The sequence below is a fragment of the Drosophila virilis genome, chromosome 5 (genome assembly GCF_030788295.1).
Source record: "Drosophila virilis strain 15010-1051.87 chromosome 5, Dvir_AGI_RSII-ME, whole genome shotgun sequence".
In the NCBI taxonomy this organism is placed as follows: Eukaryota; Metazoa; Arthropoda; class Insecta; order Diptera; family Drosophilidae; genus Drosophila; species Drosophila virilis.
The window spans coordinates 11,473,286-11,497,839 of record NC_091547.1 but is presented as its reverse complement, the minus strand read 5'-3'; the positions used below and the strand labels follow the sequence as shown (position 1 = coordinate 11,497,839).

Sequence of the window (24,554 nt, the reverse complement as noted above, 5' to 3'; positions counted from 1 at the left end):
TAGAATCTATAGAATCTGAGATTCTATTAGCTCAGTTGAGAGGCCAACACCGACGATAGCACACAATTATTCACAACAAAAGGTGTTGCAGTCAACACACATTATAGGAAAATATTTTGATAGTTAACAACCACAAATTAACCAATTAATAGGCCATGCATCAAGCGGCAGGCAGGGTTCAGGAAAAATGACCGAAAAAACATTTTCATTCAATTCTCCAATGCTGATGATGCAAGTCGTTCATCTGCCGCTCTGCCTCTCGCTCTCTCTCTCTTCCTCTTTTGCTCAGCTGTCAATCAATCAAATTTTCTAATTGCTTCTTTAGACGCCAACACAACAACAACAACAACAGCAGCAGCAACAGCAATAACAATAAAGCAAACGAAACGCAGAGTCATAATTATGGTTAAGGTCTTCGCGTAGAAGTGCTAAAAGTTTAGACAAGCTTTTTTTCTCTGTGTACTTGGCTCCACCGGCAATCGCAGCCAATAGTTGGCAAGAGGCACAGCTTATGCTGGTCTCGGACTATGATTAATGTTATTCGAGAGTTTCTTTCGTAATGTTTGCCAGCCAATTAGCAATAGATTCTAGTACTTAAAAATCATGTGGGCTCGTTATAAGTAAATGTAAATGCGTTGAAAATTGCTTTACTCTTACGGAAAATGTTGGAAAAAGAAACACCCACTTCTTAGCGTGGCCATAACTAGACAGCTACTTCGTTTTCATCAGAACTAGTTGGGAATTACAGCGTAAAAGGCAGCAATTGCCTGGCATTGTCCATAAATATTGTTGCAAAACTAAAAGATAAGACCCTGACAGTTAGAAATATACGACGGCTTGATACTCTATTGTTAGTGCAATAAAAATGTATATAAACAGACGAAGAAAAGCCGTTAAAACTTGAGAAGATTTCTGAATGGAAGTGTATTGATAAAAAAAAAAACTTTAGGTGATTTTTCAAGTCAAGCTTAAGGAAAAACCCAACTCGTATTCAATGACACAAAATCTACAAATCTCTAGCTATAACAAATCTAGTTTTAATACTCCACTTAACTTAGACTTAACAGAGTATTAAGAAAGACTATAATAAAATTGCGCAAGCGACTGGAAGAGGCAGATAGCTGTTGAGTATGTGTGTCGGGGTCCATTTGTCGGAGCCTGTCCAACTTGTCGACAACGTTAAAAGCGGGAAACAACAACACATATTAAGAGGACTGCAGACCGGAGTACAGTATTTTCTAGTCGAGCACTCTCTTTTATTTAATAGCTAAATGTTCTGTGCAGCTATTTGTATTTCTCAGCGCTGAGAACGTTTTTTTGGGTATGACTTTTCACAGTTTTCCGCTGATTGAAATTAAACATGCCGAACATGCAGCCGAGCAGCAGAAAGCAACAAAAGCGGATGTCCGTGACGTGGCCATTACAATGTCCATAATAATATATATAGAGGGGGATTTATGCTACGCATTGTGGCATGCCGCGTCATGCAAGCTAATAAGTGGCAGCAAAATTGTCGCATCTCCATGTTTGTCCGAGCGATCGGCGATGATGTAACTGTGCGGCAAGAGCTGAGCGAACTTGGGAGGCAGCATATGACAGCCGATTTGCTGCGGATCTAACCTTGAGGAACAGGTTCAATGCGCACAGATCGGACGGACTTAAAGACAGTTGCGACAGGAAAAACGCAGCTAAAAGCTGGCTGACCAAAAAAAAAAAAAAAACAAAACCTCCATTACATTGAATTTTGCGCACAAAACATTTTCTTCATATATATGTATATATACATGCGAATTTGTGCGCAAGCGAACCTTAAGTCAGAGCCCGAACGAACCGGTTTCCAAGATGAGGACCGCCTCAGTAGACGGCGATTTATGAAGTCATCTTTCGTGGCTTAGCTTGCAATTTTGCAAACGGCAAAACATTAAAAAGAAATATAAAACTAAAAAAAAAAACACCCTGCGCCATATTGAATATGTTGCGATCTGCTCCGAGCTGGACAATATGTGCATAATTAAACTCTAGCGGTTCATTTTTGCCAAAAAGATATAAACCGAAAAAAAAACATCAAACTCACCTTATAACAACGTTCGTCCCGTTTTAGTTGCTTTGCGTAATCCAATTAGTTATGTGGCCTTTGTTTTACACGTGTTTATTTATTTGTGATCAACTTTTTGTTTGCCAAAATATGTGGAAATATATTTTTGTGTTTGAATTATTTGTACAATTTTTAAAATTTATCATGCTTTGTGTGGCGCATTATTCGTTTCTTTCACAGGCGCATAATTTGTTAGGTTTTCTTTGCATACATTTAATTTGGCTAACTTCCTCTTGGTTTGGCGCACACTCGATTTACATATGGTTGCAGGCTGTAGAAAATAAAACAACAATTACGACTGGCTAAAAAACAACTGCAAGAGCGAAGAGCGTGCTTTAAGAGTGAAAAAGCAAAGGCAAAGAGCGATAGATATAGTTGTATATATCAATTGTTGTAACTGGCGCTCGCAAGTGCTGGCAACAAGCGAGAAAAAACAAAAGACTTAGGCAACAAACTTGCGGTCAATTTACACAAATTTCGTTATTCTGTTGTTGTCGTGATGAAGTCAAAATTAACTGTTAGTCGAACCACCCGTTGTGCCTTATAACAACAACAACATCAACAATAACAACAACAAGTTGATCGCCCGCCAAGGGCAGCAACAAAATCAAACGACAAAAATGCAACCGAACATTTCTTTGACTTTGGCAGCGTCACAAATGCGTTTGCACGTTCGCAGTAAAAGAGCCAGCCCCAATTTAGAACCATTTCATGCCTCAAGATTAAACCGATTCACACTCTAACTCTAGCTTAACACGTACATGCTCGTTTTTCATCTGCGATTCCACGGCTCGGTATATTGAATCAAAGGCAAACCGCGGGAGAGCGAGCGCGCGACGTACGAACCGCGCTTCTTATTTGCTGTGTGGATGTGTCTCGCACACCGACCTGGCCAAGACTGAACTAAACAGACGCTTGCCTCTAAAGTCAAGACGGCTCTAAAGTCAACACCGACAACAACAGCAACGAGACCTAGGCAGCAACCGGTCTGGCCAAGTTTTCGGAGTCGCAGTCGGAGTAATTGGCAAGCCAAGCCGCGCTCTTATTGGCGCCGCGCTCTTCTTGTCACTTATGTGTGTGTGTGTGTGTGTGTGTGGTGTGTGTTGTTGCCTGGTGTTGGCAGTTTTTCAGCAACAACAACTACTACAACGATAATAACAACAACTGGCCCACACACCGGTTGCACTTGGGCCCTGTGCCACGCTCGGCTGACGCTCTTTTTATGCCCTAGAAAAAGGGTATTCTAATATTGTTGGAAAGTGTGGACACACCCGAGACAATAAAGTATATATATATAAGTTCTCGTTCAGCAGTCAAAGTTGCAACGATATAGTCAAGTCGGCTCTGTATGTACCCAGACGAATCTAGCCTCACGGTTTAAAGTATAACTGAAGCAAGTGATAAGGAATCTTGTCTCTTGTGTATTTATTAACCGGCCTGCAATATCCATAAAAGTGTATTTAATAGTCGGCCTGCCGCTGCTAGGTGTCATTTCTAGTTCTCACCTGAGATTGTTTCTCTTTCTAATGAGCGCACGCCTGGCGCGTAATTAGAGACTCCAGCCCATGTATCCCTGCAGACCCGAATCACGTCATGCTTGGCTAACGCGTCTAACTAAGCCGTCTTTGCGAGCTTTCCGAATGCGCTCGGAGAGTCGCCAAGTTGAGCTGCGTCTTGGCAGCAAGTCGAGAGCTACGCAAACAGAATCAATGTGTGGGCTGTCACCAGAATGCCTTGATGACGGCATATACGGCAAATACTCCCATACATACATATATATATATTTATATACATGCATGCATATAGTCATAGCTGACAATACGCTAACTACGGTCCGTATTCTGTTGAAGCTGCATAAATCTTGAACTTGCATTTACATTTTCCAACCACGCAGGTAGTGGCCAGCAGAACCTTTTCCTCGTTTCCAGCTGCTGCTGTTAGCCTTGATCGGGGCCGCCTCAGACGCGGCCAATTGTTGACGTTTCCCATTAACTTGAACGTTTCTATTTATATTTTTAGTTATACCAATATTTATGATTATCATGCGTGCTTCTCTTGTTCAATGCTCAATGTCAAAAGTTCGTCGACAGAGACGTGCAGGAATGTTTCGATCTTCAGACGTGCCTGGAGAGCTCTAGATATAAAAATATGTGTCTAATAAATGAAATAACCAGAGCATTAGCGTATTATTTAAATGTGCTTAAAAATTAAAAACAATTTTACAGGGTATATTCTGGAATGGTTACAAACATATGATGTGCACTTTTGATTTATGCAGAATCGAAATTGTTTCAGCTTTAGCTTGATATTCGCTCGAAGACAAATAATATGATTAGTTTCTGAATTTAATAAGCTGACTCAGCGCTGGAAAGGCCATTTGGGTGGGTTTCATCCATCCATCAGCTCTGTTGGCAACAGTCGATCAATTGCAATTACATCACAGAATTCTAGAGACCATCAGCATTTGCCTAGAAATACGATAAGCCCACGCCATGCGTGCATGTTTTTTTGGCAATACTTCCAAGCAGGAACGCCCACGGACTGAGCCAAGTTCATAATGTCAAGCTGACAGGTACATAAATTCACAAGTCGTTGGCCTTAAGACACGTCCGGCGTGGAGAGCGGGGGGTGGGGTAATAACAATAGCAACAACAGAAAATGAAAAAAAAAATAACAAAAACAACCCCCGCCTGAGGTGCTGCGACGGACATGTCCAGGTAGCCCTTGGTTACAGTACAACAATTGTTTATGTACTTGTCGGCCAGGTGTTAAAATCAAAGCAGGGTCTGGATTTTGGCTCAAATAAAGGCAAAGCTCCGAACGGAGGAGGCAGCTTGCCAATTAAATAAATATTTGTAAAAATTTCTTGTTGAAAAAGGGTTCATCAGATCAAAGTAGATTAGCTCATTCGAGGCAAGTGTCCAAGAAGGAGACAATTCAAAATACATTTAACGGCATTATGGCCGAGATCTTGTCGCGCGAAAAGGAACTCTTCAATATAAATCAAGAGCTAAATCTTTTGGCATTGAATCCCGCCGAAGATGGCAGCCATGCGGTAACCCAGTCCCGCTACAGCACCTATCTCAAGCAGAAGGGTCCCAGCACGTTGCTGAAAAAGAAACTGAATGTGGATGGCGGCAGCGCCAGGACAACGGGCAGGCGTGGCCACAAAGGAGGACTACCCAGGGCGCTCAGATCGCCCAATAAAAGTGCTGCAACAACACCAACAACATTGACACCGCCATCAACGCAGGTGACATCACCACGGTGCAAGCCCACGACGACCCTAATGTCACAATTGAACAAATCCAAAATGCCCGACTGGCGGTTGGGCAAGGCGCAGACCAAACAAGCTCCAACAACCAACAACAACAACAACAACGGAACACAGCAGCCGGCTGGACGAATCGATAGTACCTTTACGCGTAGGGCAAGCCATAAAACGGCCACGTACGTTAAGTATCGCAATCCAAATTTCAAGCAAAGTCCATCGTTGGATCTGCTGCTGCGGCACGGCGATGGCCTGGACGCGCAGCAACAGCCGATGGTGGAGCTAGAGGTAGTGCAGCAGTCACAACGCGAGAGCACAACGGTCGTTAATGGACAATCGAAGAAGCAGCTAACGCAGGACAACTTCATCAGGTGTGTGCGCATCAAAAATTAAACCGCATTCAAAGTCTAATGTGTGCTATTTTTAAAGATTTCTAAAGGCCAAGGTTACCATTTTGGAGGAGGATCACGGACAGCTGACGCAGGATATGGCCGATCAAAAGGAGCGGTTGGAACAGGCACTCGACGCACTGCGCAAGGTGGAAAGTCAACGGGATCAGGCATTGAACTCAAACGCCAAGCTTGCCGAGCAGCTGCATCGTCTCGAACTGCAGTCCGAGGAGGCCAGCCGCCGGCAAAAGGAGCGCCAGGTGGAGTACAACAACCAACAGCACGAGTTGGAGCTGCTGCGGCGCGACACAAAAATGCTGAAGCAAACCAATGCCAATCTGGAGAATCGCTTGATGCGCGCCAGCGAAGATGCCGAATCCAGTCGCCAGATGCTCGGCCAGCAGGCTAACCAGCAGCGCGACGATCTCGAATACAATCGCAAAGAGATCAAGTTGCGAGATGGTCGCATCAAGGCCCTAAAACGCCAGCGTGCAGACCTCCTGAATGCCTACAAGAAGCAGCTCTTCATGATTGACAATCTCAAGCGGCAGAACAGCTGCGTGGAGCAGGCGGTGGCCATTGGCTTTGGCGAGAAGGAGTTCAGCAAGGTGCTCGATTGGAATGCGGGTAGCAAGGCAGTATTTTAGTTCGGTCTCAAAGCTGATCAATTTAATTTATTTTAATTTCGGAACTAGTGCTTATTTGAATCGCTTGTACTTAATTAAATGTAGTATAACAATTAAATTTTATGTTAGGACACGCCAAAGAAAAAAAAAAAACCAATTCCCTCAAGTCATTTTGCTTTTCAATTAACACGAGCATAACCCAATTAGCCGGGCAGACAGGACACCAAGGGTAGATGCAGCCTATAAAAGCAACAGTCCTGGCAACCACAAATCACACTTCAACTTCAACGCTTCGCCAGCAAACAGTTGCCAGCCACAACACGCCGCAAACAGACTTCACAATGGCCGCACTCAGATGTACACTAACCTTGCTGCTGGTCACCATTATTGTGGCCGCCATTCTGCTGCACAGCAGCGAGGCAGCCTACAGGAAGCCACCGTTCAATGGCAGCATCTTTGGCAAGCGCAATGCTTTGGGTAAGTTCGCATAGACTTAAAACAAAATCATGGATAATAACCGTAGATAATACATTTGCTTAGACTATGACAATGCCAAGGCAATGGGCGCTGTTTGCGAGGTGGCCGTGGAGGCGTGTCAAGGCTGGTTTCCCCAGAACGACAGCAAATAGGAGCAAGCCCTGAGACTGATCTTAAACGTACGCATTCTAAAGCAAACTAAAACTAGATGTTGTAGCTGCCGACTCACCAACAGCGACTAAATACAATTACAAAAAAAAAGCATGTATAAAATGTATTAGTTAAGTCGTCCATATACATAAACTTACAATACCTATATAGCATATACAATACATACTCAATAAACTTACGAGCAATGCACTTGACTGTTGTTTTTTTTTTTTCTTGTCCTCTAAAGTTAACTAGCACGCGCTTGAGATACAATTAGAATATAATTACGCGAATTATTTGTTTATGAAATACAATTTAAATATGTTGCAGAAGCTTTATGTTAGCGACCTATCGTATTAGTCTATGTACAAGAGAAGTGCAGTATCAACGCCGTCGACGCTGTCGTAGCTCATTTATATGCTTGCGCAGATATTTCATATAGTCCACCATGGATGAGGTGAGTGCCTGGCAAAATAAATAAAAGAAAATACATATATTAATCAATATAATTATAATATTATATAAATAGACACTCACTGCATCTAGCACATAGCGTGGTATATAGCCCTTCAGATCCAGGCACAGCACCCATTCCAATATGCAACCATCCGATTTGCCAATGATTTCTCGAAACGCAAAGCCCGACACTATGTTCTCGCCTCTGATCAGATATAAAATCCGCATTATTATGGTTATCAATTATATATAAAGATTCATTCCTTACCTTGTATACTTCGCTATGGCCGGCACGGCTGGATATTCCACACTAATTGCTGCGCTCATCCACACCTTTTCATTGGTCTTGCCCACCACAGTATCTGTCGGCGTTAATACGCTCTTCATTATGGGCGGCGTATCGTCCAGCTGATCTTTGGCATCCTCGAATGCATCATCCAGCGGCGGTGGTTCGGCATTAAACGTTAAGGCAGCACCCAAGCTCTTGGCGCCCAAACTCTTGCTCAATGTGTCGTAGGGTGTCGTTGGGGCTGTCGCAGTCGCTGTGCCCTCCGCTGGCGGCAACGAGCTCTGGCCGAAATACCTGTTGCGATAGCTACCAACACTGCCGGCTTGTGGTGTCTGCGATTCATTGTCCGATAAGGTGGTTACACTGCCCTCACAAGATCGATTTAGAGAGTTATCGTCCTCGTCCTCGCTGCTAAGCTTAGCCGCTTCGTCGTCATCACAGATTTTGCCATTGTAAATTAAACGACACGAACGCAAGTTGACAAAATCGCGACTCTTTACCATGCCACCGCCGCCGCCAACGGAAACTTGGTAGGTAATATCGGTGTACGAATTGATTTTCTAACACAATTCGGCAAGTGTATAAAAGAAAAGTAACATAAAATCAAATTTTATATATTTAAAAGCCTATCAATATAACATTATAGCCTTGCTACAAATGACAACTATTTATTTTAACAAATATATAATCGACATTAACAACTATTGACTATTACTACTTACCCGAACTATCTTGGACTCTAAGAGCGTTGGATTCCATTTGGGAACATCTTCAATGCGGTAGAACAGCTCCTCCATAAGCGCTTTGGCGGGATACTTAAGGCGCGCCTGAAATAAAAAAGTAACTTCATTAAAAATCAGACTTAATAATTACAACTACGCACCGTTAATTTATAAATCTTGCCAATTTTATCTCGCTGTGTGCTGTGTATTGTGTCGCCCTTGGGCGTAACCTTTTCTACTTTCCAATCCGTTGACTCAATAAATTCATATGCCTTGCGCAGGCAGTCCAAGCCCATTTGATTGTACTCCTCGTCCTGTGCAATGTAGAAAAGGTAAATATACATATGAATTAATGGCGATAGGTACAAATAACTACCAAGAACATTGTGAGAGTGCTTTTGTTGCCTAAAAACTAGATGTCAGCATCTTTTATAGATGATGCACAGTATAATTGTTTTATTCAAAGTTTATTCTGAGTATGCGCATGCATAAATACTTAGCTGACCTCTTCATCCTCTTCGTCAGAATGATGTGCCGTGTCCAAGGGTGAATAGAAATCGGTTACGCTTTGCGGTGGGCGCTCGTGTTCCGTCAAGATCGTTGGCTGCGTTAATGTTGTGCGCTCATTTGTGCTCGCCGCTAAGCAACAGAAGACGGCATGGAATAAATAAATACAAATATCGAAGAGATCACAAGATTTACCAGCAAAATAACGACGGGCATGCCGCTCCTGAGGTATCACACGGCAGTCCAGAAACCAAGCCTCACCCCAGGCCAGTATGAATGATGTTATAATGAGTATCACCTCGAATACTTGCTGTTTGGAGTGCACCCACTGAAAATAATGAAATATTCTTATATTAAAGCTAAATGCCGATCTATAATGGATATACTTACATCATAGAAAAACACTTTGGTGATGAGAAACAAACATGAAGCACTTGTGGAAAGCTGCAAGTAGCAAGTTACTAATTAAAGATAGTCAAGCATCAAGCAACAGTCGCTTACCGCTATAATGGACCAATGATTTATATACAGCAATGCATAGAAAAAGATTAAGACTATGAAGCGGCAAAGCGCCGTGGCAACTACATCAAAAAGCGATGTGTATATGGTATATTGCATGACTTGTTTCTGAAACGCCTGGAATATATTGTCGCCACCAATCTGCGCAGAAAATAAAAAAAATTAGCACTATCTTGTTGCTGGTACCGGCTGTATACATACAACTATGCAAATCAGCCAAAGCAGCGAAACGAACACCAAATCGAAGGTGACAAACAGGCAGAAGAAACGTCGCACCACGGACATGCGTCCATCCTGCATATAGCCGCCCAGGAACTCCTCCGTAAATAAATTTATGGAATGCGGTCGCGCTATAAACAATGGATTACTTATTATGGCGTATGATATGGGAATGCATTCACTACTTACACATATCGTACGGCATGTGGTAGGGATTGCCGCCATGCCGAGCATTTGTGAGCAGAAGCTGAGCTGTGCTGCGTACATCATCCGAATCATTTTGGGACATGGCTGTGGCTGTGGCTGCCTTTGAAGGTCTTAGCTCATTTTAGCGACACACTGCAAATCCAACTGTAATTCATTATAATTAACAATTGTTGTTTATATCAAGCATATTGGTTACTTTTAATCAGCTAACAAGTGCGCTCGAATAACCAACTGCCCCATTGATAAGAATGCCAAATAACCAATATTTATTTGTTTTCGTGTATTCATTCGGCTTTCTGTGTATGACTAATATAATCACAATAAAGAGTTTCCTCGACGTGTGGTTCCGCTAATGTTTATGCTGATAAGCAAAAGCTTAAATCCATACAAGCACATGCACACACACACACACACATATATATACACACACACATACACACCCACATATGTGTATACATAATTGTCTTTGCACATATGCAGCTTGACTTGACACAATTTAACGCACCAATTAGCTAGATTTTAGAGCGCACAGATTGTATATAGATTTCTGATAAGCTGCAGTATTAGAACTTTTTCTTTGTTTTCTTTGCCAAACAAATATTTAGCGATTCACGCCCGCATACGCAACGAAAAAGATTGCTTACATTTGTGCATATATTTTTACCTGACACGTGACTATATATTTGTAATATAATATCAAACTATTTACTAGTAATACTAAATCACTATTTAAAATGTTAATTAACAATTTGTTAGGGTTCAGCTCGTTCAACGGGTATATACGTGGGAAGCTACGGTGGAACTGCATAAACAGCTGTTCAGTGTGACCCTGCTGTAAGCAACGCTAAAATACCAAGTATTTTTACTAGTACTCCTGTATGCCGACAGGTGGCGTGATATAATATTTTAAGCAATTGCTACAATTGATAAAAACCTTTTATTTATCGCTAATTACTGCCTAATTACTTAAATGTATTGAAATTATTTTAATATCATCGTAGGGCTTATCGGTTTTGGGATTTGCCTTAGCATTGCATATGTTGAGCACGACTTCCATGCCACGATACACACGGCCGAAAACCGTATGCTTGTTGTCCAGCCAAGGCTTAAAATAAAATAAACCAAAACACATGAAATATGAATAAATTACAAACATCTTAAGACATCCCTTACCGTAGGCAGAACTGTTATAAAGAATTGGCTGCCATTTGTATTGGGTCCAGCATTTGCCATGCTTACAGTGTACGGACGATCATGTTTCAAGCTCGGCACGAATTCATCTTTAAAGTCATGGCCCCAGATGGACTTGCCACCGGTGCCCGTGCCTGTGGGATCCCCAGTCTGTACCATAAAGCCCTTGATCACACGATGAAATATATGTCCATTGTAGTAACTAAAGAGGATTGTTTAAGATTGTATAGAGTTTTGGATAAAGAAAGAAAATTCAATCCTTACCCGTTTTTCGCATGAACACAAAAGTTTTCCACCGTTTTTGGTACCTCCTTAAAGAACAGTTTCATATGTATATCACCTTTGGTGGTGTGCAATACCACATTTTCATAGATGCGTTGTATAACTAAAAAGCATTCATAAAATTCATAAAGTTTATAGTTAAGAGCCCATAAAATACATATAAACACCTTCATCTAAATAGTGTTAGCGTGTAAAAGACAGTACACAGTTGTTAGTAATTGTTAGTATTAATGTTAGTTTACATTTAGCAATTACCTTGAGCCTCGGGCACGGCAATGATGTCCTCCTTCGAAGGCTTCTCATTAAATATGTCACGATCAACATCTTGCAGATCCGAGGGCAGACGCCTGCTATATAGATAAAACCGATTCTTTCTGTAAACGAAATTAATATTTCATTATTTTAAAATATATCTTCTCCTCGTGCGCCTATACCTACTTGTATGCTGTGCAAAAAGCTGTCGGATCATTGAGCAAGTTCTGCAGCGCTGGATTCTCGCTAGCCTCCTGCTCGAGCGTTATGGCAGCCTTCTGCCGCTTGATTCTACCTTGGAATAGCGCCACTTGCAATGGTCGAATGTTATCTGTTTTACCCAAAATTGTGACACAGCGATTTGTGGCCACATTGATAACTTTGATGCCCAGCATCGTGGGATACAGCAGGAAATGTCCAGTGCTATCGAAGAGTATATTTAGCGTTGTATTTTGCGCAGTCTTTTCCAAATCGCGCTCAGCTGCCATTCTGCAAGAGTGAAAAACAGACTTTAGTTGAAGTAGTTACAAATAAGGAGAACTAACCTTCTGCCAAACTCCATGTTGGGCAGCGCATGCGGCGTCTGCTGCATTTGTGTGTATGTGGAGAGCGCCTCGTCAAATACACGCAACAGTTTGCCCGTATTGAACTGAAAGACACGCACTTTGCGATCCGTTGAGATGGCAGCAAAACGTTTGCCATCCGGCGTTGCTGCTAGCCCTGTAACTTGAGTTTTATTCTTGGCAAACTCAAAGAGGCCTACGAAGGGATTTAATAAATTAGAGTTTACTATTATATACTGTATGCAAAGCTACTTACTTGTGTCCAATTTAGAGCTAAAACTAACCAACCGCTGTGGAAATTTGTAGTCATGCCTCGAATTTTGCCAGTACTCCAATATACCGTTGCGATCAACCGAGATGACCGTTTCCATGGCCAAATTAAAGCACATAGCAACGACCGGTGCTGAATGCAATTTGTCCAGAGTGTGCAGGACATCGCCACCGCCCTGTCCATCATAGATGTGTATGCTGTTACTCTCCGAGTCGGTGCTGTCGTGTGTGTAAATATATATTAAGGAAATGCATGTAAAACTATTGTACGCATCTAATTACATGGCCAGGCCCTGAACTGCGTCTCCAGGGGAGCTTATCCACTCGCTACAAAGCGGCGTATAGCCCAAACGTATAATATTGATCATGTCAAAGTTGACCACATCGAAAACCTTTGCTGTTTGATCGGTTGCCGCCGAGCAGAGTAAAGTTCCGCTGCTATTTGTTGTCAGCGTTTTAACAGGCACCAAATGACTACGAAAATGCTTAACAAAGTCGATGCCCAGGTCCATTTTCTTCCAAAACTTGATGTGCCCATCTATGCTGGCGGTAACAACGAATTCAGTTTTGGTGCTCACCAGGTGCGTGATGACGTCGCGATGCATGTAGCTGCGCTCATAGCTCTCGGCATTGGGCAGATTCTCCAAGTAGATGTGTTCATAAGGCAAAACTGTAGGAGCATAGTACACAATTCAGATGCTTGGGGCTATAATATGTATTTGATTTTGCTTGTTTACCTTTCTTTTTCTTTGCCGGCACTGCCGCGCTTTGTTCCGATGGCAGCGGTCCAATCCAGCCGTCATTGTCTCCCTCTGCTTCTGTTGCCTGCGTTGCTTCTTTCTCTAATTCCTCTGTATCTGCAGTTGCGCTGCGTTTTAAGTCTTCTCGGTCAATTTCCGCGCTCATTTTATGCCACTATTAAACGTATAAACAAAACCCAAACAAACAAAACGTGCCAACATCAACCGGAACGTCAACGTAGTTATCGATAAGCTGCGATATATCGATAACTGCAATTAGCAAAAAACAGCTGTCCGCCTGGATGGAGAATGGCAAATTTGAGCTGTGGCAATTCACACAAATTGAAAACATAACAAGCCACAGATTTAAACAAAACTAAAATCTGTATATATACACGAATTGTAAATAAAGTATGCAAAAGACCAGCGAAGAGGACAAGACGCATGCCATCCAGATTGCGTCGAAGCCAAGAAAGGATGTGGACGATGGTGGCGGCGGCGTTGGAGGCGCCAATCGTATCATTGTAAATGCAGCGCTTGGAGCGACTGAGACACGCATACGAATCAATAAATGGCGCGTACGCGAAGGGCAAAACGTTTCAGCGGCACAAATCCTGTTCCTGTACCAACAGCTCGGCGATGATGGGAAACCAATCAAAATGGGCGATGCCACTTTTCTAAAATACAAGTCAAATCAAGCTGGAGTGGTTAGGAAGCGGCTACGCAAAGAAGGCGAAATAGTGATAAAAGGGTGAGTTTTTCCTCTTCATCTGCTTCTTCTTTTGTTTTTTATATGTGAATCCAAGTCGCAACGAATGGAGCGGGCGGCAGTGGGTGGAATGCAGTTATTGCACCACACACCGCACAGCACAGCAACACATGAGCGTATACATAAAATGTTTTCTTTTTTCTCCCGCTCAGAGATGCGCTTTTGGAGCTATCCGAATGCATACACACAACAGTTATCAAGGACATGTGCGCAGACTGCGGCGCAGACTTAAGGCAGAACGATAATGTAAGTGTACCATAGAAAACATGCATGAAGAAAAGAATTTCTTATTAATTCATAAATCTTATTGACAATAAAAATAATAATAGGGACAAACATCGGAGGCATCGGTGCCCATGGTGCACACAATGCCCGATTTGAAAGTTACACAGAAACTGGCCCAAAAGCTTGGACACGATGACACACGCCGCCTGCTCGCCGATCGCAAGCTGGTGCTGTTGGTGGATCTCGATCAGACGGTTATACACACTACCAACGATACGGTGCCGGATAACATCAAGGGCATCTACCACTTCCAACTGTATGGCCCACAGTCACCCTGGTATCACACGCGTCTGCGCCCGGGCACCGCTGAGTTCTTGGAGCGCATGTCACAGCTGTATGAACTGCATATTTGCACCTTTGGTGCACGCAACTATGCACACATGATTGCCCAGCTGCTTGATCCGGATGGCAAGTTCTTTTCCCATCGGATTTTGTCGCGCGATGAGTGTTTCAATGCCACCAGCAAGACGGATAATCTAAAGTAATTGCTTGCACAATTGTTGTAGTTGTAGTTTACTTACCTTTATGTTTTCCTAATGTGTTTGCCTTTATTTTCTAGAGCGCTTTTTCCCAATGGCGATTCAATGGTGTGCATTATAGATGATCGTGAGGATGTTTGGAATATGGCGTCCAATTTGATACAAGTGAAGCCCTATCATTTCTTCCAACACACTGGCGACATTAACGCGCCGCCAGGCTTGTCAAAACACGAGCTGGATGGCGAGGGTGTTGATTTTAAGGGTAAGTAACTTTTTTTACCTTTGATGTAAACTCTGCGCACAATTTTATGGTCACTTGCAGAAATTGATAAAATTGCCGAAAAGAAGTCGGACGGCGACAAGCCAGCGTCGAGTGTGGATAAGGAATTGAACAAATCCGAAGACGCTGAAGAGAAAGGCGACAATACAGTTTCAAGCACAAGCAAGGATGAGGAGGGAAACGAGGAGTCTGTGGATATATTCGAGCTAGATAGCGAGACAAAGGATGCAGAGGCCAACACCATTGAAACTAAAGACACCTGTGTAAATAGCGTTGAAAAATTGAATGGCAGAGCGGCTGTCGACGAACATTTGAATGTAGACGAGAACTCATCCGGTTTACCAGAGGAGGAAGCGCACAGCAGCGGCAAGCATGGAAGCGATAGTGATGATATTGTTGTGATTGATGACGTGCCCTCGGAAAGCTCAAAGGGCAGCAATAATGCTGAGAAATTGATGCCCAAGAAAGAAGATGACGAAAGCATCGCCTCGTCCACAAGCGGCGATGATAAGCGGCTGGCAGAGGGCGACGATGACGCCGCAAAAACCAATGATGATGTGGCCACAACATCGCAAAGCAACTGTCCAAATGTTAAAATATCCAATGATGGGTTGAAACAAATCGAAATCGAGGATCCCGATGACTATTTACTCTATTTGGAGGTTATATTGCGCAACATACACAAGCGCTTCTATGCGATCTACGATGAGACAACAGAAATACCCGACCTCAAAATCATTGTGCCGAAAATCCGATGCGAAGTGCTGCGCGGTCAAAATCTAGTCTTTTCCGGCTTGGTGCCGACCCAAATGAAGCTGGAGCAATCGCGCGCCTACTTTATAGCCAAGAGCCTAGGCGCCGAGGTGCAGTCGAACATTAACAAGGACATAACACATCTGGTGGCCGTCAATGCGGGCACCTACAAAGTCAATGCGGCCAAAAAGGAGTCCAAAATCAAGGTGGTCAATGCCAATTGGCTTTGGGCCTGTGCCGAACGCTGGGAGCATGTAGACGAGCGACTATTCCCGCTGGATCGCAAGGTGCGCAACAAGGGCCGCCAGCCGCCGGCACATTGTCACAGTCCCGAGCATGTGGTCAACTACAGTGAGAGATCTGAAATTTCGCCATCGAGCAGCATGCAGCAGGAGCAAGGTGGCAACTTCCGTGAAACGCTGAATCCGCTGTTGGTGTTTACCAATGCGGACATTGAGTCCATGAACAAAGACTACGAGACGTTCTTCGAGTCGGACTCCTCCAGCGATGAAGGGCCAGTCAACTTTGGTAAGCAATTGACAGTTACTTAAATAAATTTCGTATTTATATAAATGATTCCCATAGAAAATCCGCCCATGGACAAAAAGTTACTGAAGCGCAAGCGCGAGGACGAAAGTTCAAATCGCGCACATGATTTCTTTACACGCGCTGAGGATATCATGCTGGCCGCTCCCAGCAACGTTGCGGATTTCGATAAGAGCTCCAACGAGGGCGATGAAAATGATGACGAGGAAAAGGAGGACGAAGACGATGACGAGATGCCAAGTGCTAAGTTTAGGCGCGGTAAGCTTAATTTAATTATAAAACAATGTAGCATTAAATCTAAACTAACAATTTTTGCAGGCGAAGAATTGCCATCTGATTTGGAAATGGGCTCCGATTCCAACAGTGAAAACAATCAGGAGGATGAGGATGATGGTGAATGGAACATGATGGGCGCAGCTTTGGAGCGTGAATTCCTCGGACTAGAAGATTAGATTATTGATTTCAAATTGGACATGTAAAAAATTTGGCGTTACGCTCGAACTAAAAAACCGAGTAGCGCAATTTACTTGGCCTGGCCATGGAAGACTAGCTGGTGGATATAATGTTCAATGCACTTTTGACATTTCAAATGTACCTACTCTTCGAAAACAAAAAAAAAATGCAAAAAAGAAAAGAAAAAATTATAACGTAATTAAATGAATCTTGGTTCGGCTTAATTTAAATACCACCAAGCGAAGCAATAAACAGCAAATAACAATTTGTATGTAGAAAGGAGAGAGCCGATCTTAACGCGTGTTTGCTGCAAGTACGAGATTATTTATAAGAAGCAGATGCGTACTGTATGTATTAGTAGTTAATATGTATCTACTTTTAAACACACACACATCTATCTAAGTTTAAGCAAAAGCGTATGAATTTTGAACATTCAATATGCATACACACACATCCCACAACACAAATATATAGTGTCCTGTTAAGCTTAAGCTGATTTCCTCGATCAGACTCAGGCGCAACGCTTGATTTAAATTGTAAAATCAAAAACAAATATCTCATTGTAAGTAAATCGCGTAAATGTAAATGTTTTAAAAATAAATTCCGTTGAAACGGACTAGTAAATAGTGTTTAATTTAATAACAACTCGTGTACACAACTCTAATTATTTATTGTTGTGTGCGTGTGTACAATACAGGTTAAACAAATTGATGTACATAGGCTCATAATTCCGTTTTTCCACAAAGTAAATAAATGTACATATCTCACCCATCATTATGTGTACCATTATATTTTGTTCATGGAGCGTTGCTCCTTAAAGCGACTGATCCGCTTCTTGGGCGCATGCGTTTCTATATATTTGCCCTCGGGCAGTGGCTCCGGCGCTGTCGGCTCCTTTTCGACCAGATCCTGCATGACTTTCTGATACGCGCTCATGTCGCGCAGATCATCATCAATGGTGCGTGGCTTTTTATTCTTTCGGTTTCTGTTCTTCTTGGCCTTATTTGGTTTTGGCTCCTCGACAACAGCACGAACTTCTCGTTCCACAGCCGATTTGTTGCGTAATATCGACTTAGTTTCGGTAACTGCTGGATCTTCACTTTTTTCGGTGGTTTCCATTGTCGCCGGGAATTTGGAAAACTAAAAAATAAAAAAATTATTTGGGTTAATCAATTAGCATTTAGGATAGAGCAGGTTTAGTAAAGTTGGGTGTTGACATTTCAAGAGAGCTATTGTCTAATTAGAAAATCTAACTTAATTAAATCACAGTTCTAGAAGTTTAAACTGAGATAAAGATTCTTCAAGAAGAAACATTTTTTTAGCTATATCCTTTCTATCCGATTCTCATAATCTGATTCCGCTGCTCAAAACTCACTCGGATTTGCCTTAACTCTCATTTTATGCTCTACCACCTTTTAACATCACAAAAAAGTACTCTATTTATTGTGTTGCTATCTTACCTGAGCACGCGGATCATCGTAGGCCGCCGATCGTTCCTCCTCTTTAAGTATGGGCACTTTCAGCTCGTCCTCGCCCGCAAAACTGTTGATATATATAGGAAACGATTGCTCAGCCTGCGCCTCGGCCAGGGCTTTTTTGTATAGCTGATATAAGTGCGCTGGATTACCAGGAATCGATGTATCATCGAACTCCTTTGAAGTACTTGGCGCATCGGAATGACTAAAGCTTATGTGTAGTGTATTAATGCGTCCCGTAGAGGCTTCAAGTATTTTGTTGACCAAATCAAAGTCTTGCACGCTTTGATTTTCCTGCACATATTCCAGATTTCGTTCAACTTTTTGCATGATTTTTGGACTCGTGGCCTTTGCTGGCACCTCTAAGCTGCTTTGCTGCTGCGCTGGCTGCAGTGGTGCATCCAGGTGAATTACTTCACGCTGTTGTTGCTTGCCCTTGGCGAGCATTTCGGCCACTGTTTCGTCTTGTTTAAAGACCAGCTGCTCGTCGGATTCTGCAAAGGAAATGCGTCGCTTTTTGGTATCAACCAAATCGGGCAGAGATTCAGCATCCTCTGACAGCTCCTCTGTGCTGGCCACTTCGTTTTGCTCAAACAACATTTCCTGCAAATCGTCCTCTAGGCAAACAACCACATTCATCAAATGCGTGAGCTCATCACTGATGAACGATATCTTTTGTATTTTACGCATTTTCGCTTTTATAACTTGCAATTGCGAATGCAAAAACTGCTCTCGCTCCTCCTTGGGCAATACTGCCATTTGTTGTCGTATTAGTTTTACTTCCTCCGGTAGATCTGATTCTTCCTCCTCCTCCTCCATGTCATCTTCCTTATTTGTTGCCAGGTCTTCATTTAGTTTGTCGGCATTGATTTCGGCTCTAGCTATGCGTTGCTTTGCAGATGTCACCTGCGTTTCACCCTTCATTAGATTACGCACGAGCTCGTTGGTGCTTTGCAGATTTTGCTCAGACTCCTCGTCCAATTCGGATGTCTCAAGCTGCTCCTGCGCTTCCAGTTTAGCTAATATGTCAAATATCTCCGTATCGGTTTTAGCTGTTGAATTTTCATTATCACAGTTATTGCTTTCAGGTTTGTCAATTTTAATCTCAGTTTGGATCAGATCAATAAGCGTCTGTTTATTGACATTGTCCGGATCGAGGCCAAGCTCCTCCAACATTTCAGATTCCTCCAGGTTATGAAAAAGATCATCTGGCGCATTGGCATGTGCTTCACGCTGTGCGCGCTCTTCTTGCTTTTCCCTACGCACGCGTTCCTTATGTTCCCTTAGCCAATTTTTGTGTTCCGCCTCGTTGTACTCCTCCACAATTTCAATTTCATCTGAGCTTGGCACAGCACCTTGCAGTACAGGTGTTTCCAGATTGTTTCTGTAAAACAGATATATTAAAATCTCCTAGCATAAGCAAACTTTTCTTTGATTTACTGCCACAGATCCGCCTCCACTTGAAGTTTATTTAGGTGCTCTTCGGCTAGCCGCAGACGGTGCTGACATATCTCCTGGGCCTTATGGGCCGAGCAAGCGGAAAAGTAGCCCTGATAGTGGCCCACAAGCAATTCGTTGGTGTGTATCAATTCGCCCGGCATTAGCGCCTTCTTTCCGATTGGCACCATAACCTCGACGGTAAGATTTTTAGAGAAGATTTCGAGATTCTTCATCGCCACCTCATTGTCCGCTTTGTATGCTTGCCAACGTTCCGTTTCTTGAGCATTTTTGTCGAGTGCCTAGTATATTGCTCACTTTGTGTTTATTTCGCAGAATATTAAAACATTCTAAATTACCTGTCTCAGCACATCCTCGCGCCGCTGCATCGTTGTTTATTCCGCGAATTTATCGATAGCTTGTTGTTTACTCATCGAACATATCGATAACGCGAATTAGGCGCGTACAGTGTGCCCAAGCGCCATATAAATACTAAAGCTCAATGTTACCAGCCCTTTTAAACTGATACCCAAATTTAACATTTCAAATATTTAACGGAAATCAATTAATTTTTTTGGTTAAAAAGTTCGTAACTGAATTTTGAGAACAATTTGTATAATTTAGAACTTAATATTTTCACCATAGAATCTAATCGAAACAAAATAAATATAAAAACGTATCAGAATATTGACTAATTGAAGTTAGATAAGATACAAGCAATTATGCTAATTTATCTATTCTAGTTTATTTACATTACACAAGTCGCTAATTAGCCATTATCAAAAATCAATACACCAGCCAGTATTGCAATTTGATTGTTTTGCACTTTATTCAGTTGTTACATATTTAATACAAGCTCACTCATTAAAAATTAAAAAAAAAAAACGGATTTCACAATGTGCAGGTGGCTTTAGTTGACGATTCTGCAAAATCATGACACGTTTTTAACGTAACATGCAACAGCGTAATTTTACAGGGCCTAATCATGTTGAATACATATAGTTAAGCTATATGTTCACATACAAGTTCGTTTCTCGTGTACATTGTCATTGCTTTCGCTTTTCTTCATTATTGGTGTGGGGACGCGCGTGCTTCAAACGATAAATTAATTACATACATACAAAATATACATAGGTAAAGCTTTTCATTGCAATTAATCGTTGTTTTTTGTTTTGTTGTTGCGATTGCTGAAACCACATTCTTCTTTTTTTTTTATTTACGTTGTGCATTCTTGGTGCCGGCGCTCAGCGAAGTATTCGAAGCGGCATTACCAAGCGTGGGGAAATTCTTTGTGAGCTCATGCACCTTCTGATGGCTGGGAAAATCGTTCGACAAAAGTATTTGCTTGCAGCTGCCGCACACTTCCAGGCTGGGCATCAACTTGATCTGGCTGGGCGTCAGGCTGTTCACATATTGCTTATGCACCAGATACAATTCCTGTGTACAAGAAATTAAGAAAACAAATATTATAACAAGCACAGAGGTTGAGTTTAATTTTAGCTGATAAACCTGTTGTTTGCTTATGTCGGGTAGCATGACTAATAGTTCCGGAAACAGACTGTGAAACTTATCTAGCATTGCGCATTGGCAGTGCTCATAATAAGCTTGTCCTGTACAGGTGCCATCACGAAAGCTGGACGAGAGCATGCGAAATTCGTTAAAGGCCTCGGGTGTTTTTAGTACCTCGCGCAGGTTATCCACCAAATTCTGCCAAAAATCCAATATTATTAGTTATGTGCTGAAGACATAAATTTCAGTTGTGCTCACCTGGTTCCTGTTGGCCGTGTCTGGTGGATCGCTATAGCTATAGGAACTCGGCACAATGCTATAATTCTCACCCAATGAACTGGTAAATGTCAAATTATTTGGCAGCTTGGCCACCGAGTTGACGGTGACATTGGACATAAAACCGGGTGGTGGTTTAACGGGCGCTGCACCAGCGCTCAGACCAGGCGGTGCACGCAATGTGCTTAATAAGTTGCCATTGGAGTTGACAATTGTTGGCAGCTGTTCGTCGTCGTTGTTGTTTCTGTTATTATTGTAATTATTATTATTATTGGTATTGTTGTTGTTTTTTTCTTTTTGCTTGTTCACTTTGGGCTGATTCTCTTGATTGTTTTTCTTTTCTTTGGATTTCTTATCCTTCTTGTTGACCTGTGTTTGCGACTCCTGCTTGTTGGCGTTGTTCTTGTTGTTATTTAAGCTAGTTGTGCTGCCCTTTGGTGTTGGTAACATAGGTGCGGGCGCAACTTTACCCTTGCGATTCTCTAAATCCTTCTGTTTCTTGTCTGATATGGGTTTGGTCCAGTTTAAGGAGGCTGCCGTTCCGCCCCCATTGGCCCTAGGTAATGGTGTTGCTTTGGTGCTGCTTGGCGCCAACGTGGGGAACTCCAATGCGGTTAGTTTGGGTGCACTCTTCTTAAGCGCCTCCATGCGTGCCTTAGCCTCCAGCTCCTCCTTTTGTACCATTTGTATCTTTTGATAGGTGCTCGGATGCGCCACCGAGACATAATCGTCGACCAGTGTGCGATGCTTGGCCGCCAGATTGCCCATGGGCACGGCCGAATTGCTGGGCAGCATGTCTTCGTCCAAGTTGCGCGACATCTTTTTGCCTTTGCCCATAGGCAATGCGGGAAAGTCCATGTCTGATGTTGATTTCTTGCTGCCGTTGGCAGCTGGACGATTCGAAACATGCAGCAACATGCCATTAGCCGGAGCATTGGCACGCGCTACTGCAGCGCCGCCAGAAGTACCGCCAGCAGCACCGCCTGAGCTAGCGGACTTCTTAAAGTTAGCCACTGCAGGCTGCGGGGCAGCAGCTCGGGCGCTGGCATAACTGTTATAGGCGTTGGATATATTGCCACCAGCAGCGCCACCCAGAGCTGGAAAGTTTTCTTTGGTGCGTGCTAGGCCCGAGGTGCCGCTCAAATTCCGCATGGACGGTGGCGGCGCCCTAACCAAAGACACATTCGGACCAGGTGTAAAGCCAGCCAGCATGGGAAACTCTTCCTCGTTGCCGGCATCAATGGTAACGGGCTGGCTGCGCTGTGTGCTGCTCGAGGGCAGCTCATCCAAATAGTCTTGATGCTCATCGTTTCTGCAAAAAAAAAAAAAATACAATATTAAATAATAGGAGAAATTAGTGTCCTTGCAAAGGCTACACACCGTGATCTCATGTTTGTAATGCCTTGTTCATTTTGGCCGCGTCGCCCGCGTGGTCCCAGCGTAATCTCCAGCTGCAATGTGCGCGTTTGCTTGGCCTGCTGTTTGTTCAACGTTTTTCCATGAACACTGGCCACATGCGCTTTATATTCAATCTCATTGCGAAAGGCGCCCGTAAACTCCTCCGTGGCGCATTTGCCCTCCTCACAGAGGAAATGCTCCTTGCGAAAATGATCTGCCAAGTCTGCATAGACGCTGAAAGGTAGAGAAATAAGCATAAGTTATAGTTGACATTTTGATTTGGTAACATGCAACTCACTTGTAAAAATCATTGCAGCCATCGGCATCGCAAAAGTGACAAAAGTAATGATCGCGTCTCAAATGACGGAAGAGCTCATCACGATCCACGTAGCGCTCATTGCAGTACTCGCACAGCGGATGCCCACGATGCGATGTGTTCTCCGGATCGCCCTTCGCGTTGTGTGTTACCAGCTCGGCCTGCGTGTAGCAGCGGCGTTCGAATGTAAAGATCTTCAAATTCTTTACGCACAGATCGCAGAAATACATTTGGTGTTCGCGTAGAACATGATTGCGCAGCGCCTCGAAGGTGCGATAAGGCGGCACATTACACCTATTCAATTGTAATTTATTATTTCAATTGTAACACAGAAGCAAACTGGAAACTTACTTGGGACAGGGATGATCGAGTAGCTTATAGAATTTCTGCTGAATGTCGGCGGTACAGAAGCCAATGCGATACTTCTTGCTATAGAAATCGGAACGATTGCGAGCTTCAAGTTCGCGATAAGGCAGCTTTTCCAGTGTAAATAGAACCTGCATGGAAACATTTTATACATATATTCAGTATAAATATTTATATATAAAACACAAGCATATATAAGGACTTACCTTGGACAGCACATGCCGACAGATGGGGCACTCGTTCTGCTGGCACAATACCCTCATACGTGTAGAGCATTCATAGCAAACGGGATGATCGCAGTCTCCGATTGAATAGATTTCCACGTTCTTAAAGCACACCACGCACGCGTTATCATCGTTGCCCACTTGATTGTAGGCAGCCTCCGTGGTGTTAAGCTTTGTGTTCGATTCGCTTTTCTTGACGCTTGTAACTTCTGCAGCTGCGGCTGGTCGACGGTGTGGCCTCGACGATGAGCCTCTCGATCTTGAGTTCTGCATGGCAATAGAGGGGGAAATTTCTACTTGTTGCCAAAAAAAAAAAAGGAGACCTGCAGCAAGTATAGTTTTGTTGCTAATTGCAGCACTGTATGCTGTGTATTTGAAGTCGGGTAGAAAGCTTAAAAATTCGTATACGTATTGCGTTTATGCAAAGACCTTGATCATCAGGTTGCCGAGTAGCAATTTTTATCCCAAAATCAAAGCGACGACTTACAATTTCTCTGAATTTTTGTCAGCGTGGAGAATGATACAACTAGTATTATTCGATTAGCTATTTAAAATAATCGAATCAATTGCTTGGCATATATACGGCCTCACTGTGGCGAAATTCCACGAATACCAAATATTAAAGTCAATAACATGACAGTGAAAACATGAAAACGAGCTGTTTTTGTGTATTTAAAAAAAATAACTATGTGACATATTGTACGCAGTTTTTATTATAGTTTCAACCAATTTGTTAGCAGTCAGCACATCGCAATGTAATTAA

General features: G+C 42.9%; 8 protein-coding genes across 10 annotated transcripts in view; 3 read left to right on the top strand and 5 right to left on the bottom strand.

The window, feature by feature from the left end:
* pio (piopio) overlaps nt 1-3,016 on the bottom strand; it is a 31,551-nt gene extending 28,535 nt beyond the window's left edge. The window contains exons 1-2 of one of the 2 annotated variants that reach the window (XM_015173746.3): nt 2,857-3,016; nt 2,075-2,366 (exon numbers count right to left, since the gene is read on the bottom strand). The gene's annotated coding sequence lies outside the window, so the exon portion shown is untranslated. Of the gene's footprint in view, nt 1-2,074; nt 2,367-2,635; nt 2,648-2,856 lie in introns of those variants that run through there. The other variant, XM_070210305.1, reaches the window with a different exon arrangement.
* A 1,894-nt stretch (nt 3,017-4,910) lies between these two features.
* Nucleotides 4,911-6,547, top strand: LOC6625891 (calponin homology domain-containing protein DDB_G0272472). Its single transcript, XM_002050326.4, has 2 exons — nt 4,911-5,737; nt 5,796-6,547. The coding sequence occupies exons 1-2, from the start codon at nt 5,055-5,057 to the stop codon at nt 6,400-6,402; spliced, it is 1,290 nt and encodes a 429-aa protein (XP_002050362.1). The 5' UTR covers nt 4,911-5,054; the 3' UTR covers nt 6,403-6,547.
* Nucleotides 6,548-6,614: 67 nt separating this feature from the next.
* SIFa (neuropeptide SIFamide) lies at nt 6,615-7,218 on the top strand. The gene is made up of 2 exons (XM_002050327.4): nt 6,615-6,858; nt 6,922-7,218. Exons 1-2 carry the CDS (start codon nt 6,615-6,617, stop codon nt 7,008-7,010), a joined length of 333 nt encoding a protein of 110 aa, XP_002050363.2. The 3' UTR covers nt 7,011-7,218.
* Start1 (Steroidogenic acute regulatory protein-like) lies at nt 7,107-10,722 on the bottom strand. Of its 2 annotated transcripts, none has more exons than XM_015173744.3 (12): nt 10,592-10,722; nt 9,910-10,071; nt 9,703-9,851; nt 9,484-9,642; nt 9,373-9,426; nt 9,178-9,310; nt 8,981-9,114; nt 8,637-8,789; nt 8,476-8,580; nt 7,733-8,313; nt 7,546-7,669; nt 7,107-7,473 (listed from the first exon to the last, which is right to left on the bottom strand). In XM_015173744.3, exons 2-12 carry the CDS (start codon nt 10,007-10,009, stop codon nt 7,393-7,395), a joined length of 1,773 nt encoding a protein of 590 aa, XP_015029230.1. In that variant the 5' UTR covers nt 10,010-10,071; nt 10,592-10,722; the 3' UTR covers nt 7,107-7,392. The 2 variants fall into 2 exon arrangements, with proteins under 2 accessions (XP_015029230.1, XP_015029231.1); XM_015173745.3 differs by having other exon boundaries at nt 10,572-10,709.
* Nucleotides 10,723-10,845: 123 nt separating this feature from the next.
* Nucleotides 10,846-13,473, bottom strand: LOC6626421 (peptidylprolyl isomerase domain and WD repeat-containing protein 1). The gene is made up of 9 exons (XM_032436426.2): nt 13,223-13,473; nt 12,768-13,155; nt 12,472-12,704; nt 12,198-12,411; nt 11,839-12,141; nt 11,656-11,774; nt 11,383-11,503; nt 11,101-11,320; nt 10,846-11,032 (listed from the first exon to the last, which is right to left on the bottom strand). The coding sequence occupies exons 1-9, from the start codon at nt 13,389-13,391 to the stop codon at nt 10,886-10,888; spliced, it is 1,914 nt and encodes a 637-aa protein (XP_032292317.1). The 5' UTR covers nt 13,392-13,473; the 3' UTR covers nt 10,846-10,885.
* Nucleotides 13,474-13,554: 81 nt separating this feature from the next.
* Fcp1 (RNA polymerase II subunit A C-terminal domain phosphatase Fcp1) lies at nt 13,555-17,395 on the top strand. Its single transcript, XM_032436424.2, has 7 exons — nt 13,555-13,976; nt 14,147-14,240; nt 14,324-14,760; nt 14,839-15,020; nt 15,081-16,319; nt 16,377-16,595; nt 16,656-17,395. The coding sequence occupies exons 1-7, from the start codon at nt 13,639-13,641 to the stop codon at nt 16,787-16,789; spliced, it is 2,643 nt and encodes an 880-aa protein (XP_032292315.1). The 5' UTR covers nt 13,555-13,638; the 3' UTR covers nt 16,790-17,395.
* Nucleotides 17,396-17,441: 46 nt separating this feature from the next.
* uri (unconventional prefoldin RPB5 interactor) lies at nt 17,442-20,157 on the bottom strand. The gene is made up of 4 exons (XM_002050331.4): nt 20,062-20,157; nt 19,706-20,004; nt 18,251-19,649; nt 17,442-17,930 (listed from the first exon to the last, which is right to left on the bottom strand). The coding sequence occupies exons 1-4, from the start codon at nt 20,089-20,091 to the stop codon at nt 17,577-17,579; spliced, it is 2,082 nt and encodes a 693-aa protein (XP_002050367.1). The 5' UTR covers nt 20,092-20,157; the 3' UTR covers nt 17,442-17,576.
* A 349-nt stretch (nt 20,158-20,506) lies between these two features.
* LOC6626467 (E3 ubiquitin-protein ligase ZNF598) lies at nt 20,507-24,446 on the bottom strand. The gene is made up of 7 exons (XM_002050333.4): nt 23,774-24,446; nt 23,553-23,698; nt 23,184-23,495; nt 22,868-23,119; nt 21,470-22,799; nt 21,212-21,409; nt 20,507-21,139 (listed from the first exon to the last, which is right to left on the bottom strand). The coding sequence occupies exons 1-7, from the start codon at nt 24,062-24,064 to the stop codon at nt 20,915-20,917; spliced, it is 2,754 nt and encodes a 917-aa protein (XP_002050369.3). The 5' UTR covers nt 24,065-24,446; the 3' UTR covers nt 20,507-20,914.
* Nucleotides 24,447-24,554: the final 108 nt, after the last annotated feature.

Coding starts and splice junctions, on each gene's coding strand:
- Start1 (XM_015173744.3), bottom strand. CDS start 10,009: ATGTCCCAAAATGATTCGGATGATGTACGCAGCACAGCTCAGCTTCTG. Junction 9,643..9,702: donor TTTGGCTGATTTGCATAGTT/GTATGTATACAG, acceptor TTTTCTGCGCAG/ATTGGTGGCGACAATATATT. Junction 8,581..8,636: donor GCAAGATTTATAAATTAACG/GTGCGTAGTTGT, acceptor TTTTTATTTCAG/GCGCGCCTTAAGTATCCCGC.
- uri (XM_002050331.4), bottom strand. CDS start 20,091: ATGCAGCGGCGCGAGGATGTGCTGAGACAG. Junction 20,005..20,061: donor GCGAGGATGTGCTGAGACAG/GTAATTTAGAAT, acceptor GCAATATACTAG/GCACTCGACAAAAATGCTCA. Junction 17,931..18,250: donor ACGATGATCCGCGTGCTCAG/GTAAGATAGCAA, acceptor TTTATTTTTTAG/TTTTCCAAATTCCCGGCGAC.
- SIFa (XM_002050327.4), top strand. CDS start 6,615: ATGCAGCCTATAAAAGCAACAGTCCTGGCAACCACAAATCACACTTCA. Junction 6,859..6,921: donor TGGCAAGCGCAATGCTTTGG/GTAAGTTCGCAT, acceptor ACATTTGCTTAG/ACTATGACAATGCCAAGGCA.
- LOC6625891 (XM_002050326.4), top strand. CDS start 5,055: ATGGCCGAGATCTTGTCGCGCGAAAAGGAACTCTTCAATATAAATCAA. Junction 5,738..5,795: donor ACGCAGGACAACTTCATCAG/GTGTGTGCGCAT, acceptor CTATTTTTAAAG/ATTTCTAAAGGCCAAGGTTA.
- LOC6626421 (XM_032436426.2), bottom strand. CDS start 13,391: ATGAGCGCGGAAATTGACCGAGAAGACTTAAAACGCAGCGCAACTGCA. Junction 11,775..11,838: donor GCTTTTTGCACAGCATACAA/GTAGGTATAGGC, acceptor TTTCGTTTACAG/AAAGAATCGGTTTTATCTAT. Junction 11,033..11,100: donor TTATAACAGTTCTGCCTACG/GTAAGGGATGTC, acceptor TTTTATTTTAAG/CCTTGGCTGGACAACAAGCA.
- LOC6626467 (XM_002050333.4), bottom strand. CDS start 24,064: ATGCAGAACTCAAGATCGAGAGGCTCATCGTCGAGGCCACACCGTCGA. Junction 22,800..22,867: donor ATTACAAACATGAGATCACG/GTGTGTAGCCTT, acceptor TTTTTTTTGCAG/AAACGATGAGCATCAAGACT. Junction 21,410..21,469: donor ACACGGCCAACAGGAACCAG/GTGAGCACAACT, acceptor GATTTTTGGCAG/AATTTGGTGGATAACCTGCG.
- Fcp1 (XM_032436424.2), top strand. CDS start 13,639: ATGCAAAAGACCAGCGAAGAGGACAAGACGCATGCCATCCAGATTGCG. Junction 13,977..14,146: donor GGCGAAATAGTGATAAAAGG/GTGAGTTTTTCC, acceptor TCTCCCGCTCAG/AGATGCGCTTTTGGAGCTAT. Junction 15,021..15,080: donor CGAGGGTGTTGATTTTAAGG/GTAAGTAACTTT, acceptor GGTCACTTGCAG/AAATTGATAAAATTGCCGAA.